Source organism: Acanthamoeba castellanii, assembly GCF_000313135.1.
Source record: "Acanthamoeba castellanii str. Neff unplaced genomic scaffold scf7180000084599, whole genome shotgun sequence".
Taxonomy (NCBI): domain Eukaryota; phylum Discosea; order Longamoebia; family Acanthamoebidae; genus Acanthamoeba; species Acanthamoeba castellanii.
Window position 1 is genome coordinate 735,687 of NW_004457442.1, and position 17,555 is coordinate 753,241.

The 17,555-nt window shown below is 66.5% G+C and overlaps 4 protein-coding genes across 4 annotated transcripts in view; all 4 read right to left on the reverse strand.

Annotated features, from left to right (window-relative positions):
• ACA1_060710 (alcohol dehydrogenase) overlaps positions 1–1,946 on the reverse strand; it is a gene marked incomplete at both ends in the record, with an annotated part of 2,865 nt that extends 919 nt beyond the window's left edge. The window contains 9 exons of the mRNA XM_004339309.1: positions 72–162; positions 310–371; positions 458–646; positions 786–908; positions 967–1,042; positions 1,114–1,234; positions 1,323–1,477; positions 1,560–1,755; positions 1,859–1,946. Coding sequence (XP_004339357.1) covers positions 72–162; positions 310–371; positions 458–646; positions 786–908; positions 967–1,042; positions 1,114–1,234; positions 1,323–1,477; positions 1,560–1,755; positions 1,859–1,946 — 1,101 coding nt within the window. The remainder of the gene's footprint in view (positions 1–71; positions 163–309; positions 372–457; positions 647–785; positions 909–966; positions 1,043–1,113; positions 1,235–1,322; positions 1,478–1,559; positions 1,756–1,858) is intronic.
• Positions 1,947–2,262: 316 nt separating this feature from the next.
• ACA1_060720 (IgA-specific serine endopeptidase, putative) lies at positions 2,263–9,349 on the reverse strand (the record flags this gene model as incomplete). The annotated part of the gene is given in 6 exon segments (XM_004339310.1): positions 2,263–4,701; positions 4,715–5,291; positions 5,430–6,916; positions 6,974–7,831; positions 7,862–8,238; positions 8,314–9,349. 6 exon segments carry the CDS (start codon positions 9,347–9,349, stop codon positions 2,263–2,265), a joined length of 6,774 nt encoding a protein of 2,257 aa, XP_004339358.1.
• Positions 9,350–10,893: 1,544 nt separating this feature from the next.
• Positions 10,894–13,845, reverse strand: ACA1_060740 (uncharacterized protein; the record flags this gene model as incomplete). The annotated part of the gene is given in 5 exon segments (XM_004339311.1): positions 10,894–11,391; positions 11,404–11,517; positions 11,727–12,635; positions 12,768–12,958; positions 13,602–13,845. The coding sequence occupies 5 exon segments, from the start codon at positions 13,843–13,845 to the stop codon at positions 10,894–10,896; spliced, it is 1,956 nt and encodes a 651-aa protein (XP_004339359.1).
• A 1,375-nt stretch (positions 13,846–15,220) lies between these two features.
• The window catches only part of ACA1_060750 (ubiquitin thiolesterase), a gene marked incomplete at both ends in the record, with an annotated part of 8,473 nt that continues 6,138 nt past the window's right edge, over positions 15,221–17,555 (reverse strand). Inside the window, 4 exons of the mRNA XM_004339312.1 lie at positions 15,221–15,454; positions 15,671–15,820; positions 15,929–16,588; positions 16,673–16,804. Of these exons, the coding sequence (XP_004339360.1) occupies positions 15,221–15,454; positions 15,671–15,820; positions 15,929–16,588; positions 16,673–16,804 (1,176 nt within the window). The remainder of the gene's footprint in view (positions 15,455–15,670; positions 15,821–15,928; positions 16,589–16,672; positions 16,805–17,555) is intronic.

A 17,555-nucleotide genomic window follows, 5' to 3' on the forward strand; every position in this document is an offset into this window, starting at 1 on the left:
CACGACACACGACACACGACACACGACACACGCACATGCACACGCACACGCAGGGGGGGGGTAGCGTGTACATGGAAGTCAAAGTTGGAGCCGGGAATTACTCCGGGGAAGCTGAGGGTGCCCTTGGCTCCCGATGACCCCTTGGTGAGCGGTCCCTTTCCCCTGGTAATACCCCCCCCCCCAACCACCCAACAAATGATGAGGTCAGCCAACCCACACCATATTTTTTATATATGTATTATATGTTATGCATTTTCTTTTCTTTGACCCATCCCCCACCCCAGAGATGAATAGCACGAGGCGACGTACGTCATCTGCCACTGGTAGAACACCTCGCCCGAAGAGACGGCCGCAGTCATGGCCGGGTCGGTCTGTGTCGTATATGTCGTATATGTCGTGTCAGGCCTGAGATTGGTGGCTGAGCACGTCCAAAGATTGGGAAAGCGCAGGTGTGGACCTGAGTGCTGGCGAAGGCGACAATGGAGCGCGGACGCTCGACGTAGTTCTGGCCCACGCCGGGCAGGTCGACCTTGACGTCGATGCCGTGGGATTCCAGGTGCTCAGCAGGGCCGACGCCCGAGAGCATCAGGATTTGGGGCGACCTTGCCACGCCCGCGCTCAGGATCACCTCTCGGCTGGCCCGAACCTGTGCGGACATGAGTAATGCGTGTGCGGTGTGCGGTGTGCGGTATGCGAGGTATGCGAGGTGTGCGCGGTGTGCGTGGGTTGTGGCGCTGAAAAGAGAGGCGAGGCAGGATGCCCGTGGCCGGTGGCGAGGTAGGTACCTTGACACGGGTGGTGTCCTTGAGGTACTCGACGCCGTAGGCCGTAGCATCATGGTCGATCAGCACCCGCAGCACTTGGGCGCCGCTTCGGAGCTCCAGGTTACTTCTCGCGAGCCTCAGCTCCTGCGAAAAACTGATTAGGCCACTTATCCAATATGTAGGACTACTATAGATGCTATACCTCCGGCAGCCATATGTCGTAGGAGCTAAGACGCCTGCCATTGGCCATTGCCCGATTCACAGTTCCAACTCCGATCCTACACGCAGCAGTCAGCCAAGCAATTTGGGGGGGCAGGTCGCTGCATGCATCGTGTGGGCGCCAAGGTACGTGTTGTAGCCGTTCTCCATGTCCTCGGGCGTGGGGAAGCCCAGGTTGGCTGCGGCCTGGATCAGGAGGTCCTGCCCGTAGTGCACATCCTCGTCGTTGTCGATGTGGATCGGGATGGGGCCTGGATGTGGTGGTGGTGGTGGTGGTGGTGTGATTAAGGCGGCGGGAATGGTTGAATGTGCGCTGGGAGTGGGCGGCTCTACCGTCACCTCCGTGGAAGGGGCTGTCTCCGGCGAGGGGATGGTTCTCGGACTTCTTGAAGTAGTAGAGGGCCTCGGTCATGTTCAGGCCGGGCCACTGCCACGCGTCGATGTCGCTCAGGCTCGGGCGATGGTGGAGCGCTCCGAAGATGTTGCTTCCACCGCTGCGACACGAGATGCGCAACACGCACTCCACCATCAGTCACAGTGCTTGTGCGTGTTGACAACTCGGCAGGCGAAACGAACCCAAAGCTGCGCCCCTCGTAGACATGGAAGCGTCGGTTGATGGCGGACGCGGAGGATTCGGTGAAAGCGGCGCGCGAGAAGGTCGGGTTCATGAGGGCCTCGTTCAGCTGGAAGCGCGGGATCAATCGCTTCAGGTCCTCCTCCTCCGTCGGCTCTCCGCCAGTCTCCAAAAGCAGCACCGTTGCGTCCTCGACCTCTGACAACCTTTATTTAAAATAATATTATAGTATTTTGTGTTAGGTTGATGTGTCAGTATGGCTGGATGGAATAGGGTGAGTGCCTTCTGGCCAGGGCGCAACCGGCAGGTCCTGCGCCGACGATGATGTAGTCGAACTCCTCCACCACAGGAGGGGGCGGGGGAGGAGGGGCTTCGTCGCAGGACTTCATTAGGTCTGTTTGGCAATCCGCGAGGAAGGTCAGACAAAGGAGGAGCCGGCTACCAAGTCAATGTGGGAAGTTGCGCGAACCCTTGAAGTTGAAGTTAATCTCGGTTTCGCCCTGAACACAGCACAGAGCACATAGCACCACCAACACGGTGGACACCGCGGCCCATCCACTCCTCTTCATTCCTTCTCCGCTGGGGGAAAAGATCAACAAAACTACTAATCGCCAAAAAAGGCTGTCCTTTTCCGCTCCACCTTTGTCCTATTGTGAAGAAGGCTGTGTAGAAAAAGAAAAGATATATTTTAATAAAACGAAAAAATTACACGATAGCCAACCGGTGTGCGTTGGTGGGCTGCTGGGGCCGTCTGCGCAGCAATACCGCAGTCACGGCTGCAGCAGCCACCAGGCACAGAGCCAAGCCTAGAACGCTGACCGGCGGCTCGTAGTCGTCGTTGGGCTCCGCCTTCGCCAGCAGCGAGCGGCGGCCAGGCTGGGGATTGACTTCGTAGTCGGCATCAGTGGACCCCTGACGCTTCGCTACGGCGACCGAGGGCGATCCCAGTAAGGTGACGAAGGGCAATGTCGTGAAGACGCCACTGGTGCGAGGCGACGGCGTGCGGGACGCGTCGCCCTGGCCTCCGAACTCAGACGCTGCGGGGCTGCGGCTGGCCGAGCGGGTGGGAGAGACCGATCGGGAGGGCGTAGCGGTGGCCGAGGGCGAGGGCGAAACCGACCGAGTGACAGAGAGCGACGCGGCCGTGGCGGTGGCGGAGGCGGTTGGCGTCGTTGAGCGCGTGGCCGACGGGGTGGTGAAGGGGACCAGGGTGACGAAGGGCAACACAGTGAAGTCCCCCTTGGAGGGCGTCGCCGACGCCGCGCTGGGGCTGGGGGTCGAGCTGGCGGTGGGCGAGCGCGTGGGCGAGACCGAGACGAAGCCCAGTGACGACGATGACGGCTCGGAGCCGGGCGACGACGGCGTTGTGGAGGGCGACGGCGACCCGCTAGACCCCGGTGAGGAGCCTGCTGCGGCGGGGGTCGGGCTGGGCGAAGCCGATGGCGGGCTCGGGGTGGCCGAGCGCGACGGCGAGACGGTGGTGAACGGTACGAGCGAGACGAAGGGCTGTACCGTGAAGTCGCCCTTTGAGGGCGACGCCGAAGCCGCGCTGGGGCTGGGCGTGAAGCTGGCGCTGGCCGAGCGCGTGGGCGACCGGGAGGGCGAGCCCATCGGCGTGAGCGAGGTGGACGGCGACGGTGACCGGGAGACGCTGGGCGTGACCGACGGAGAGCGCGAGACTGAGCCCGTGGGTGACGGCGTGCGGGAGCTGGTGGGCGTGATCGAGTTGGAGGGCGAGTTGGAGGGGGTTTGGGAGCGGGTGGGCGATGCCGTGCGTGAGTTGGAGGGCGTCTGCGAGCGGGTGGGCGACGGCGTGCGTGTGCTGGAGCGGGTGGGCGACGGCGTGCGCGAGCTGGTGGGCGTGATCGAGGTGGAGGGCGTCGGCGTGCGGGTGACGGTGGGCGACGGCGACGGCGTGCGGGTGCTGGTCGGCGTGCGGGTGCTCGTGGGCGAGTTGGAAGGCGATGACGAGGTGGAGGGCGTGGCCGACCGCGAGGCCGACTTAGAGGGCGACGAGGTGCGGCTCGGCGAGGCCGAGGCCGTGCTCGAGCTCGAGGGGTTGGGCGAAGCCGAGTTGGACGGCGACGACGAGACTGAGGGCGTCGGAGTGGGCGAGTTGGTCGGCGATGTGGGGGGCGACGGGGGCGGCGTGCGCGATGCAGTGGGGGAGACCGAGGCCGACGGCGACTCAGTGGGCGATCTCGAGCCCGAGGGCGATGACGTACGCGTGGGCGACTCGGACGGCGCGCGGGGCGAGGTGGCGGCCGCATGCGAAGCAAAGGGCGAGCGGCTGGGGGTGAGCGAGCTCGTCGGGCTGGTCGAGGGCGTGAGCGACGGCGAACTGGTCGGGGTGCGGCTAGGCGACGGCGACCGCGAAGGCGAGCGGGTCGGCCGGGGCGTCAGTGACTCGGAGGCGGTGGGCGATGGGGAGTTGCTGGGCGTGAGGGAGGGCGACGGCGGTGGCGTGTGGGAGCCGGAGGGCGACGGCGTCGCGGAGAGGGAGACGGAGGGCGTGGGCGTGGGCGGGTTGGAGGGCGTGGATGAAACGGAGGGCGACGGCGAGGGCGAGTTGGAGTTGGAGGGCGTGGGCGTGCGCGGCGGCGAGCGGGAGGTGGTGATCGACGGCGTGACGGAGATGGTGGGCGTCACCGAGCGTGTGACGATGGGCGTGCGCGTGTTGGACGCTGAGCGCGAGGCGCTGGGCGTGCGCGATGGCGAGCGCGAGATGGTGGGGGTGATCGACGGCGAGCGCGAGATGGTGGGCGTGATCGACGGTGTGCCGGAGATTGTGGGCGACGCGGCGGGGGTGCGTGACGGCGTGCGAGACGGGCTGCGGGTGTTGGACGGCGATCGGGAGGCGCCAGGCGATCGGGAAGGCGAGCGCGAGATGGTGGGCGTGGCCGAGGGCGAGCGCGAGATCGTGGGGGTGATCGAAGGCGTGTGGGAGATGGTGGGCGAGGCCGTCGGCGTGGTAGACGGCGTGCGGGAGGGCGTGGGCGAATTGGACGGCGTTGGCAAGTTGGACGGTGTCGCCGTTGGGGTGAGGGAGATAGTGGGCGACGGCGTGCGCGAGTTGGTCGGCGTGCGGGAAACGGTGGGCGTGACCGACGGCGAGTTGGTCGGCGTGCGCGAACTGGTGGGCGACTGGGAGACGGACGGGGTGACAGTGCGCGACGGCGAGGGCGAAAGGGAGATGGTGGGAGACGCCGTGCGGGTGTTCGAGGGCCTGAGCGTGGAGGAGGACGTGGGCGTAGCCGACCTGGAAGGCGACGGGGTGCGCGAGTTGGACGGCGAAGACGAGATCGATGGCGTGGGCGACCGGGTGGGCGAGCTGGTAGGGGACGGAGTGCGCGAGTTGGACGGCGAAGACGAGCTCGATGGTGTTGCCGATCTGGAAGGCGAAGGGGTGCGCGAGTTGGACGGCGAAGACGAGCTCGATGGCGTGGCCGATCGGGGGGGCGACGGGGTAAGCGTGATAGAGGCCGTGGGCGACGGCGAACTGGTGCCCGTCGGCGTGGGTGAGTTGGAGGGCGACGCGGATAGCGTGGTTGACGGCGTTGGCGTCGACGAGGCCCTGTTTGAGGGAGTGCCTGTCGGGGTGGACGACGGCGTGCGTGTGGTTGCGGGCGTGACCGAGCTGGTGGGTGTCGGCGAGCTTGAACCGGAGGGTGAAGGCGACGGCGCGCGGGTGGCTGAGTTGGTAGGCGACCCAGTGGGCGATGGAGCCGTCGAAACTGAGGGCGTAGCCGATTTAGTAGGCGAGGGCCTGGCTGGCGACGTTGGCGAGGTGGTCCGCGTAGGCGACCTGGTGGGCGATGGCGTGCCAGTGGTCGAGGGCGTGATTGATCTGGACGGCGACGGCGAGCGGGTACCCGTGGGCGTGACCGAGCTTGTGGGCGTGACCGATCTGGTGGGCGATGGCGAGCGGGAGCTCGTGGGCGTGACCGATCTGGTGGGCGACGACGAGCTGGTGACGGTGGGTGTGACCGAAATAGTGGGCGTCGGTGTTCTCGTGGCCGAGCTTGACGGCGTGCTGGCGCTGGTCGAAGTGGTCGAGGGCATGGGTGTCGGTGTCGACGTGCTCGACGGGCGGCTTGTCGGGGTGGGCGACAGAGTGCGCGTGTTTGAGGCTGTGACGCTCGGGGTCGGCGTCCGCGTGCGCGAGCTGGTGGGCGTCGACGTAGGTGTGCGCGTGGTCGACGGAGTGCCGGTCGAGGTGGGCGTGGGGCTGGACGTCGGCGTGCCGGTAGACGAGGGCGTGCGGGTCGCGGTCGGCGTGCGCGTGCTGGTCGGCGATGACGATCTGGTGGGCGACCGGGTGGCCGAGGGCGAGCTGGTGGGTGATGGCGTGCGCGTGCTGGTCGGCGTGCGCGTGCCAGTTGGCGATGCTGAGCTGGTGGGCGACCGGGTGGCCAAGGGTGAGCTGGTCGGCGATGGCGTGCGCGTGCTGGTTGGCGATGCCGAGCTGGTGGGCGACCGCGTGGCCGAGCGCGATCCGGTCGGCGATGGCGTGCGCGTGCTGGTCGGCGAGTCCGAGCGCGACGGGCTCGGCGTGGTGGTGGGCGACTGCGTGCGAGATGGGGTGGGCGACTGCGTGACAGGGGGCGACGGCGTGCTGGACGGGCTGGGGGTCATGGTCGGTGTGGCTGACTTTGACGGGGTCCGGGAGGGCGACCGCGACAGCGCTGGCGTCCGGGTCGACGAAGGCGAGGGCGAGCTGGATGGTGCCTGGGTGGGCGACGGCGTGTTCGATGGCGACGGCGTTGGCGTGATCGACGGGGTGACCGATGACGTGGGACTTTGCGTGGGCGACCGGGTACTGGAGGGTGACTGGGTCGGCGACATAGTGGGAGAGCGGGACGGCGACTGCGTGGGTGACTGGGTCGGCGACTGCGTGGGGGACTGAGTCGGCGATGACGTGGGTGACGGGGTCGGTGAATGTGTCGGCGATGACGATGGCGACTGAGTCGGGGAATGGGTGGAAGATGGGGTTGGTGACTGGGTAGGTGATGACGTGGGCGACTGGGTCGGTGACTGGGAGGACGCCGGGGTCGTGGAGGAGGTTGACGAGGGCGACGGCGTGTTTGAATGCGAGGGAGATGGCGTAGGCGAGTTTGAGGGCGACTGGGTCGGCGAGAGCGTTGGGGAGTTGGTGGCCGTGCTCGAGGGGCTGACCGACGGCGACGGTGAAGGGCTCCGGGTCGACGAAGGCGATGGTGAGCGCGACGGTGACGGCGTCGGCGTCGGCGTCGGCGATCTCGATGGGCTCCGGGTGGGCGAAGGCGTCAGTGTGTTCGTCGGGCTCGATGAAGGCAAGGGAGTATTCGGCGATTGCGTGGGTGTGCTCGACGGACTCTGGCTGGGCGACGGCGGCGGCGACATTGACGGGGACTGCGTGGGCGAGTTAGTCGGCGACTTCGTAGGGGACGCAGTGCTGGAGGGCGACCGAGTCGGCGACGGAGACGGCGTGGTGGAAGGCGACGGCGTGTTGGACGGCGATGGCGTGTTGGACGGCGATGGCGTGTTGGACGGCGACGGCGTGTTGGACGGAGACGGCGTGGGCGAATTTGTGGGCGAAGGTGACGGCGTGTTGGAAGGCGACGCCGTAGGGGACGGCGACGGCGTGTTGGAAGGCGATGGCGTGGTGGACGGCGATGGCGACGGCGTTGCGGAAGGCGATGGCGTATTGGAAGGCGATGGCGTGGTGGACGGCGATGGCGACGGCGTTGCGGAAGGCAACGGCGTTGTGGAAGGCGACGGCGTTGTGGAAGGCGACGGCGAGGTGGACGGAGATGGCGTGTTGGACGGCGATGGCGACGGCGTTGTGGAAGGCGACGGCGTGCTGGACGGCGACGGCGTGATTGAAGGGCTCTGTGTGGAAGATGGCGTCGCAGAGGGCGACGCAGTGATCGACGGTGAGGGCGTGCGCGTGGGCGACGGAGTGCTTGAGGACGACGGCGCCGGTGTGCCCGAGGATGGTGGAGTGCTGGAGGCCGACGGTGTGATGTAGGGCGTGCTCGACGGTGACGACGATGGCGACGGAGTACTGGACGATGACGCCGTGCCTGAAGGCGACGGCGACGGTGACGGAGTGCTGGAGGACGACGGGGTACTCGACGGTGACGGCGTGCTCGATGACGACGGGGTGCTGGAGGGCGATGGCGTGGGCGATGATGACGCTGTGCTCGAAGGCGAGGGCGAGGATGTGCTCGATGGCGATCTCGAGGTCGACGGGGTGCTGGAGGTCGAGCTGGAGGGAGAGGGCGATTGCGTGCTAGAGGGGGAGGGCGAAATGGAGGGCGACGGAGTACTCGAGAGAGAGGGCGAGGGCGAGCGTGATGCAGTGCTGGACGGCGAGGGAGTGCTCGACAATGACGGTGAGTTCGATGGCGAGGCCGTATTGGAGGGCGATGGCGTGGGCGTGCTCGCCGGACTCTGGCTTGGGGACTGGCTGGGCGACGGCGTGTTGGATGGGCTCTGGGTTGACGATGGCGAGGGCGTGCCTGATGGGCTTGGCGTGGATGACTGGGTTGGCGCTGGCGACGGTGATGGCGAACTCGAGGGCGACTGAGTCGGTGAGGGCGTGTTCGAAGGCGACTGAGTCAATGACGGCGTGGGCGTGACTGAGGGGCTCAGACTCGGTGACTGGGTTGGCGAAGGACTCGGCGTGCTTGATGGCGACTGCGTCGACGAGGGCGAGGGCGAGTCAGAGGGTGACTGGGTAGGCGACGGTGAGTTTGAGGGGCTAGGGCTCACAGATGGTGACGGCGTGATCGAGGGGCTCTGTGTGGACGAAGGCGTCCCGGAGGGCGATGCCGTGATCGACGGTGACGGAGTGCTGGACGGTGATGGCGTAATGTAGGGCGTGCTCGATGATGGCGACGGACTGCGGGAGGAAGACGGTGAAGGTGTGCCAGATGGTGAGGGCGTGCTCGATGGGGTGCCTGAGGGAGACGGCGACGGCGTGCTCGACGATGACAGAGTGCTCGACGGTGAGGGTGTGCTCGATGGAGTGCCTGAGGGAGATGGCGACGGCGTGCTCGACGGCGACGGCGTGACGGAGGGCGACGACGTGCTCGACGGCGACGGTGATGGGGTGCTGGACGGCGACAGGGTAGTGGATGGTGAAGCGGTGACAGAGGGCGAAGCCGTGCTCGTCGGCGACACAGTGGATGAGGGCGATGTCGATGGCGACGCCGTACTCGAGGGCGCCGGTGACTGAGTGCTGGACGGCGTGCCCGAGGGCGATGGCGTACTGGAGGCCGATGGTGTAATGTAGGGCGTGCTCGACGGTGACGACGATGGCGACGGACTGCTGGACGGTGATGCCGTGCTTGAGGGCGACGGCGACGGCGACGGCGACTGAGTGCTGGAGGACGACGGTGATGGTGTGCTCGACGGCGAGGGCGAGACGGTGATCGACGATGATGGCGTGCTCGACGGCGAGGGCGTGCGAGACGGTGACAGGGTAGGCGAGGCCGTGTGCGACGGCGACGGAGTGCCCGACGGCGAGCTTGTGCTCGCCGGCGAGGGGGTGTTCGAAGGTGACTCCGTGCTTGAGGGCGACGGCGTACTGGACAGTGAAGGCGTGCTCGAGGGCGTGGCGGAAGGGGAGGGGGTGCTCGAGAGTGAGGTCGACGGAGTGGTGGATGGCGAGCGCGAGGGCGATGGGGTGCTGGAGGGCGATGGAGTACTGGAGGGCGATGGTGATGGCGTTATGGACGGAGAGCTCGACGGTGAGGGCGATGGGGTGTTGGATGGGGCCGGCGTGTTGGAGGGAGAAGGCGTGCATGAGGGGGTGCTCGATGGAGATTGGGAGGGCGAGGATGTGCTCGAAGGCGATGGCGTGTTGGATGGCGACGGCGTGTTTGACGGCGACGGCGTGTTGGATGGCGACGGCGTGTTTGACGGCGACAGCGTGTTTGACGGCGACGGCGTGTTGGATTGTGACGGCGTGTTGGATTGTGACGGCGTGACGGATGGCGACGGCGTGTTAGAGGGCGACGGCGTGGTTGAAGGCGACGGCGTGGTGGAAGGCGACAGCGTGGTGGACGGTGATGGCGTGGCGGACGGTGATGGCGTGTTGGACGGCGACGGCGTATTGGACGGCGACGGCGTGTTGGAAGGCGACGGCGTGTTGGAAGGCGATGGCGTGTTGGACGCCGACGGTGAGTTAGACGGTGACGGCGTATTCGATGCCGACGGCGAGTTGGAAGGCGACGCCGTTCTCGATGGCGATGGCGTGGTGGACGGCGACGGCGTCTGGGACGGGGATGGCGTCTTCGATGGCGACGGCGTGGTGGACGGCGATGGCGTTGGTGAATTCGTGGTGGAAGGCGACGGCGTGTTCGAAGGCGACGGCGTGTTGGACGGCGACGGCGTGGTGGAAGGCGACGGCGTGGTGGATGGCGACGGCGTGTTGGACGGAGACGGCGTGTTGGAAGGCGACGGCGTGGGTGAATTCGTGGACGACGGCGACGGCGTGGAGGAAGGCGACGGCGTATTCGATGGCGACGGCGTGTTGGATGGCGATGGCGTGTTGGACGGCGACGGCGTGGGCGAATTTGTGGGCGAAGGCGACGGCGTGTTGGAAGGCGTCGTCGTAGGGGACGGGAGGGCGTGTTGGACGGCGAATTCATTGCGGAAGGCGACGGCGTGTTGGAAGGCGATGGCGAGGTGGACGGAGACGGCGTGTTTGATGGCGATGGCGTGGTGGACGGAGATGGCGTGTTCGATGACGATGGCGTGGTAGAAGCCGACGGCGATGGCGTGTTCGACGGTAACGGCGTGGCGGATGACGACGGCGTGGTGGAAGGCGATGGTGTATTCGACGGCGACGGCGTGGTGGAGGGCGACGGCGTGCTGGACGGCGACGGCGTGGGCGAAGGCGACGGTGATGGTGTGTTCGATGGCGATGGAGTGGTGGACGGAGACGGGGTCTGGGACGGCGACGGCGTCTGGGACGGCGATGGCGTGTTGGACGGCGACGGCGTGTTGGACGGCGACGGCGTATTGGACGGCGATGGCGTTGGTGAATTCGTAGACGAAGGCGATGGCGTGTTCGACGGCGATGGCGTAGTGGATGGCGATGGCGTGGTGGAAGGGGACGGCGTGTTCGACGGCGACGGTGTGATGGATAGCGACGGCGTGTTGGAAGGCGATGGCGTGGTGGACGGCGACGGCGTGTCGGACGGTGATGGCGTGGTGGACGGCGACGGTGAGTTGGAAGGTGACGGCGAGTTAGAGGGCGACGGCGACGGTGAGCTAGAGGGCGACGGCGTGCTGGACGGTGACGGAGTACGCGAGCGAGTGCTCGAGGGCGAGGGCGAGGGAGTGTTAGATGGAGATGCCGACGGGGTTGCCGAGGACGTACGTGACGGCGACGGCGTGCTCGAGGACGACGGCGTCGGGGAAGGTGATGGGGAAGTTGTGCCTGAGGGCGTGCTCGACGGGGACGGAGTGCTCGATGGAGAGGGCGAGCTTGACGGGGTGTTCGAGGGCGAGAGCGAAGCCGTGCTGGAAGGCGATGACGATGGCGATGGCGTGGTGGAGGGTGACGGCGAGGGTGTGCTCGACGGCGAACTGGAGGGCGTGCTCGATTGTGACGGCGAGTGAGTGCTCGATGGCGAGGGCGTGCTCGAGGGTGACGGTGACGGCGTGGATGTGCTCGATGGCGACGGCGAGGGCGTGCTCGATGGCGACGGCGAGGGCGTGCTCGATGGCGACGGCGACGGCGTATTTGACGGCGACGGCGAGGGGGTGCTTGAGCTCGACGGCGTGCTCGAGGGCGAAGGTGACGTGGTGCTTGATGGGGTGCGGGATGGCGAAGGCGTACTAGAGGGTGACGGCGAGGCTGTGCCTGACGGCGATGGCGTGCGGGAGGGTGAGGATGTGCTCGAGGGTGATGGCGAGGGCGTGCTCGAGGGTGAAGGCGTGCTCAAGGACGACGGTGAGGATGTGCTCGAGGGCGAAGGTGACGACGTGGTGGATGGCGAGGGCGTGATCGAGGGGGACGCGAAGATGTGCGTGAGGGCGACGGCGTGCTCGAGGGTGATGGCGAGGGCGATGGCGTGGTGGACGGCGACGGCGTGGCGGATGGCGACGGCGTGGTCGACGGCGATGGCGACGGCGTGTTAGAGGGCAACAGAGTGGGCGAATTGGAGGGGGACGGCGTGTTTGACGGCGACGGCGTGTTGGATGGCGACGGCGTGTTCGACGGAGACGACGTGGGCGAATTCGTAGACGAAGGCGACGGCGTGGCGGATGGCGACGGCGTCGGCGTGTTTGAAGGCGACGGCGTACTCGACGGCGTGGCTGATGGTGATGGCGTGTTGGACGGCGTGGCCGAGTTGGAGGGCGACGGCGTGTTTAACGGTGACTGCGAGGTGGAAGGCGATGGTGTGTTGGACGGCGACGGCGTGGGCGAATTCGTGGGCGAAGGCGACGGCGTGTTGGACGGAGATGGTGTGGTCGACGGAGACGGCGTGTTGGACGGCGACGGCGTGGTGGATGGTGAGAGCGTGGGCGAATTTGTGGGCGAAGGCGAGGGTGTGTTTGATGGCGACGGCGTGGTGGAAGGCGATGGTGCGTTGGACGGCGACGGCGTGTTGGATGGCGACGGCGTGTTTGATGGCGATGGAGTGTTCGACGGCGACGACGTGGTGGACGGCGATGGCGTGTTGGACGGTGATGCCGTATTCGACGGCGACGGCGTGGGCGAATTCGTAGACGAAGGCGACGGCGTGGTAGATGGCGACGGCGTGTTTGACGGCGATGGCGTGGTGAACGAAGGCGACGGCGTAATCGATGGCGACGGCGTGTTCGATGGAGACGGCGTGGCCGAGTTGGACGGCGATGGCGTGTTGGAAGGTGACGGCGTGGTGGACGGCGCCGGCGTGGTGGAAGGCGAATTTGTGTTCGACGGCGACGGCGTGGCCGAGTTGGAGGGCGGTGGCGTGTTGGACGGATATGGCGTGTTGGACGGCGAAGGCGTGGGCGAATTTGTGCCCGAAGGTGATGGCGTGTTCGATGGTGACGGCGTGTTGGACGGAGATGGTGTGTTGGACCGTGACGGTGAGCTAGACGGCGACGGACTATTCGATGGCGACGGCGTGGGTGAATTGGTGGACGAGGGCGACGGCGTATTGGATCGCGACGGCGTGTTGGAAGGCGACGCCGTGCTCGATGGAGACGGCGTGTTAGAGCTCGACGGCGTGGCCGAGTTGGAGGGCGACGGCGTGTTTGATGGCGACGGTGTATTCGACGGCGAGATGGATGGCGACGGCGTGGGTGAATTGGTGGACGAAGGCGACGGCGTATTGGATCGCGACGGCGTAGTGGAAGGTGACGGCGTGGTGGAAGGCGACGGTGTGGAAGAAGGGGACGGCGTGTTCGACGGCGACTGCGTGTTCGACGGCGATGGGGTGGTGGAAGGCGATGGCGTGTTAGACAGCGACGGCGTGTTGGAAGGCGACGGAGTGGTGGACGGCGACGGTGTGTTCGACGGCGATGGCGTGTTGGAAGGCGACGGCGTGGTTGATGGCGATGGTGTGTTGGAAGGCGATGGCGTGGTCGAAGGCGACGACGTGGTGGAGGGCGACGGCGTGGGTGAATTAGTGGACGAAGGCGACGGCGTGTTCGATGGCGATGCCGAGGTGGAAGGTGACTCCGTGCTCGACGGTGATGGCGTGTTGGAAGGCGATGGCGTGGCGGACGGCGACGGCGTGGTCGACGACGATGGCGTGTTGGAAGGCGACGGCGTGGTGTAAGGCGACGGCGAAGGCGACGGGGTGTTGGACGGCGATTGCGTGGGCGAATTCGTGGGCGAAGGCGACGGCGTGTTGGAAGGCGACGGCGTTGGGGACGGCGACGGCGTGTTGGTGGGCGACGGCGTGGCCGAATTCGTGGCCGAAGGCGACGGCGTGGTCGATGGTGACGGCGTGTTCGATGGTGACGGCGTGTTGGACGGCGATGGCGTGTTCGACGGCGACGGTGAGTTTGACGGCGACGGCGTATTCGATGGCGATGGCGAGTTGGAAGGCGACGCCGTGTTGATGGCGACGGCGTGGGTGAATTGGTGGACGAAGGGGATGGCGTATTGGACGGCGACGGCGTGTTAGATGGCGACGGCGTGAGCGAAGGTGATGGTGTATTCGAAGGCGACGGTGTGGTTGAAGGCGACGGTGTGTTGGAAGGCGACGGCGTGTTCGACGGCGACGGCGTGGTGGACGGCGACGGCGTGGGTGAATTCGTGGAAGAAGGCGACGGCGTGTTGGATGGCGATGGCATGGGCGAATTCGTGGCCGAAGGTGATGGCGTGGTGGATGGCGAATGCGTGTTCGACGGCGAGGGTGTGTTGGATGGTGACGGAGTGTTTGATGGCGATGGCGTATTCGACGGCGACGGAGTGGCGGACGGCGACGGCGTATTCGACGGCGACGGAGTGTTAGAAGGCGACGGCGTGTTGGAAGGCGACGGCGTGTTGGACGGAGTTGGCGTGTTTGACGGCGTGTTGGATGGAGACGGCGTGGGCGAATTTGTGGGAGAAGGCGAGGGTGTGTTTGATGGCGACGGCGTGGTGGAAGGCGACGGTGTGTTTGACGGCGACGGCGACGGTGTGTTTGACGGCGACGGCGTGTTGGATGGCGACTGCGTGGTGGAAGGCGACGGCGTGTTGGACGAGCGACGGCGTGGTGGATGGTGACGGCGTGGCCGACGGCGACGGTGTGTTTGAAGGTGACGGCGTAGTGGCAGGCGACGGCGTGTTGGAAGGCGACGGCGTGTTGGATGGCGACGGCGACGGCGTGTTCGACGGCGACGGCGAGTTGGATGGCGACCGTGTATTCGACGGCGAGGGCGTGTTGGAAGGCGACGGTGTATTCGATGGCGACGGCGTGGCCGAATTGGTGGACGATGGCGACGGTGTGGCCGAGTTGGAGGGCGACGGCGTGTTCGATGGCGACTGCGTGGTGGAGGCGACGGCGTGTTGGAAGGTGACGGTGTGGCCGAATTTGTGGGAGAAGGCGATGGGGTGTTTGATGGCGACGGCGTGGTGGAAGGCGACGGTGTGTTTAACGGCGATGACGTGGTGGATGGTGATGGCGTGGCAGACGGCGACGGCGTGGTGGATGGCGACGGCGTGGCCGATGGCGACGGTGTGTTTGAAGGTGACGGCGTAGTGGAAGGCGACGGCGTGTTGGATGGCGACGGCGACGGCGAGTTGGACGGCGAGGGCGTATTCGACGGCGAGGGCGTGTTAGACGGCGACGGCGTTGTGGATGCCGATGGCGACGGCGTGGTGGATTGAGACGGCGTGTTTGACGGCGACGGCGTATTCGACAGCGATGGCGTGGTTGATGGCGATGGCGTGGCCGATGGCGATGGCGTGTTCGATGGTGATGGCGTGTTGGACGGCGATGGCGTGTTGGACGGCGACGGTGTGGTGGAAGGCGACGGCGTTGGGGACGGCGACGCCGTGTTGGTGGGCGACGGCGTGGTAGACGGCGACGGCGTGTTGGATGGCGACGGCGTGGGCGAATTCGTGGCCGAAGGTGATGGCGTGTTCGACGGCGACGGTGAGTTAGACGGCGACGGCGTGGTGGATGGCGACGGCGTGGGTGAATTGGTGGGCGAAGGCGATGGCGTGTTCGACGGCGACGGTGAGTTAGACGGCGACGGCGTGTTGGACGGCGACCGCGAGGGTGAATTGGTGGGCGAAGGCGAGGGCGTGTTTGACGTTGACGGCGTGGTAGATGGCGACCGCGTGGCGGAAGCCGACGGCGTGTTGGATGGCGACGGCGTGGCCGACGGCGACGGCGTGTTGGATGGCGATGGCGTAGCCGAGTTGGAGGGCGACGGCGTGGTGGAGGGCGACGGCGTGTTGGACGGCGACGGCGTGCTGGACGGCGATGGCGTGGTGGAAGGCGACGGCGTGTTCGACAGCGACGGCGTAGTAGACGGCGACGGTGTGTTGGACGGCGATGGTGTGTTGGATGGCGACGGCGTGTTGGAAGGCGACGGCGTGGGCGAATTAGTGGACGAAGGTGATGGCGTGGTGGATGGCGACGGCGTGTTGGACGGCGACGGCGTGGTGGACGGCGATGGCGTGTTAGACGGCGACGGCGAGTTCGACGGCGACGGCGTGGTGGAAGGTGAGGGTGTGTTCGATGGCGACGGCGTGGTGGAGCGCGATGGCGTGGCCGAGTTGGAGGGCGATGACGTGGTGGAGGGCGACGGAGTGGTGGAAGGCGACGGCGTGGCCGAGCTGGAGGGCGATGGCGTGTTGGATGGTGACGGAGTGGTGGAAGGCGACGGCGTGGTGGATGGCGACGGTGTGTTCGAAGGTGACGGAGTGGTGGACGGCGTATTAGACGGCGACGGCGTGTTTGAAGGCGACGGCGTGGCCGAGTTGGAGGGCGATGACGTGCTCGTTGGCGACGGCGTTTTGGTCGGCGACGGCGTGGCGGATGGCGATGGCGTGTTCGATGGTGATGGCGTGTTGGACGGCGATGGCGTGTTGGACGGCGACGGCGTGGTGGACGGCGACGGTGTGTTGGAAGGCGAGGGCGTGTTGGACGGCGACGGCGTTGTGGATGCCGATGGCGACGGCGTGGTGGATGACGACGGCGATGGCGTGTTGGACGGTGATGGCGTGTTCGACGGCGACGGCGTATTCGAAGGCGACGGCGTGTTCGATGGCGACGGCGTGGTGGAGGGCGACGGCGTGGCCGAGTTGGAAGGGGATGGCGTGTTGGACGGCGACGGTGCGTACGACGGCGACGGCGTATTCGAAGGCGACGGCGAGTTGGACGGCGACGGCGTATTCGACGGCGAGGGCGTGTTGGAAGGCGACGGCGTATTCGATGGCGACGGCGTGGCCGAATTGGTGGACGAAGGCGACGGCGTGTTCGACGGAGATGGCGATGGCGTGGTGGATGGCGAAGGCGTGGGCGAATTCGTGGCCGAAGGTGATGGCGTGCTCGATGGTGACGGCGTGTTCGAAGGCGATGGCGTGTTGGACCGTGACGGTGAGCTAGACGGCGACGGTGTATTCGATGGCGACGGCGAGTTGGAAGGTGACGCCGTGCTCGATGGAGACGGCGTGTTAGAGGGCGACGGCGTGGCCGAGTTGGAGGGCGACGGCGTGGTTGATGGCGATGGCGAGGTGGATGGCGACGGCGTGGGTGAATTGGTGGGCGAAGGCGACGGCGTAATGGACGGCGACGGCGTGTTGGAAAGCGATGGTGTGCTAGAGGGCGACGGCGTATTGGATGGCGACGGCGTGGTGGAAGGTGACGGCGTGTTTGACGGCGACGGCGTGGTGGAAGGCGATGGTGTGTTCGACGGCGATGGCGTGGTGGAGGGCGACGGCGTGGGCGAATTCGTGGCCGAAGGTGATGGCGTGTTCGACGGCGACGGTGAGTTAGACGGCGACGGCGTGTTGGATGGCGATGGCGTGGTGGATGGCGACGGCGTGGGTGAATTGGTGGGCGAAGGCGACGGCGTATTGGACGGCGACGGCGTGTTAGATGGCGACGGCGTGTTGGACGGCGACGCCGTTGGGGACAGCGACGGCGTGTTAGACGGCGACGGCGTGTTAGACGGCGACGGTGTGCTTGAAGGCGACGGTGTGGTGGAAGGGGATGGCGTATTAGACGGCGACGGCGTGGCCGAGTTGGAGGGCGACGACGTGTTGGACGGAGTTGGCGTGTTTGACGGCGATGGCGTGTGTGAAGGCGACGGCGTGGTGGACGGCGATGGCGTCGTGGAAGGCGACGGTGTATTCGATGGCGACGGCGTGGGCGTGAGTTGGACGGCGACGGCGTATTCGACGGCGAGGGTGTGTTGGAAGGCGACGGCGTATTCGATGGCGACGGGGGGGCCGAATTAGTGGACGAAGGCGACGGCGTGTGCGATGGCGACGGCGTCGTGGAAGGCGACGGTGTATTCGATGGCGACGGCGTGGGCGTGAGTTGGACGGCGACGGCGTATTCGACGGC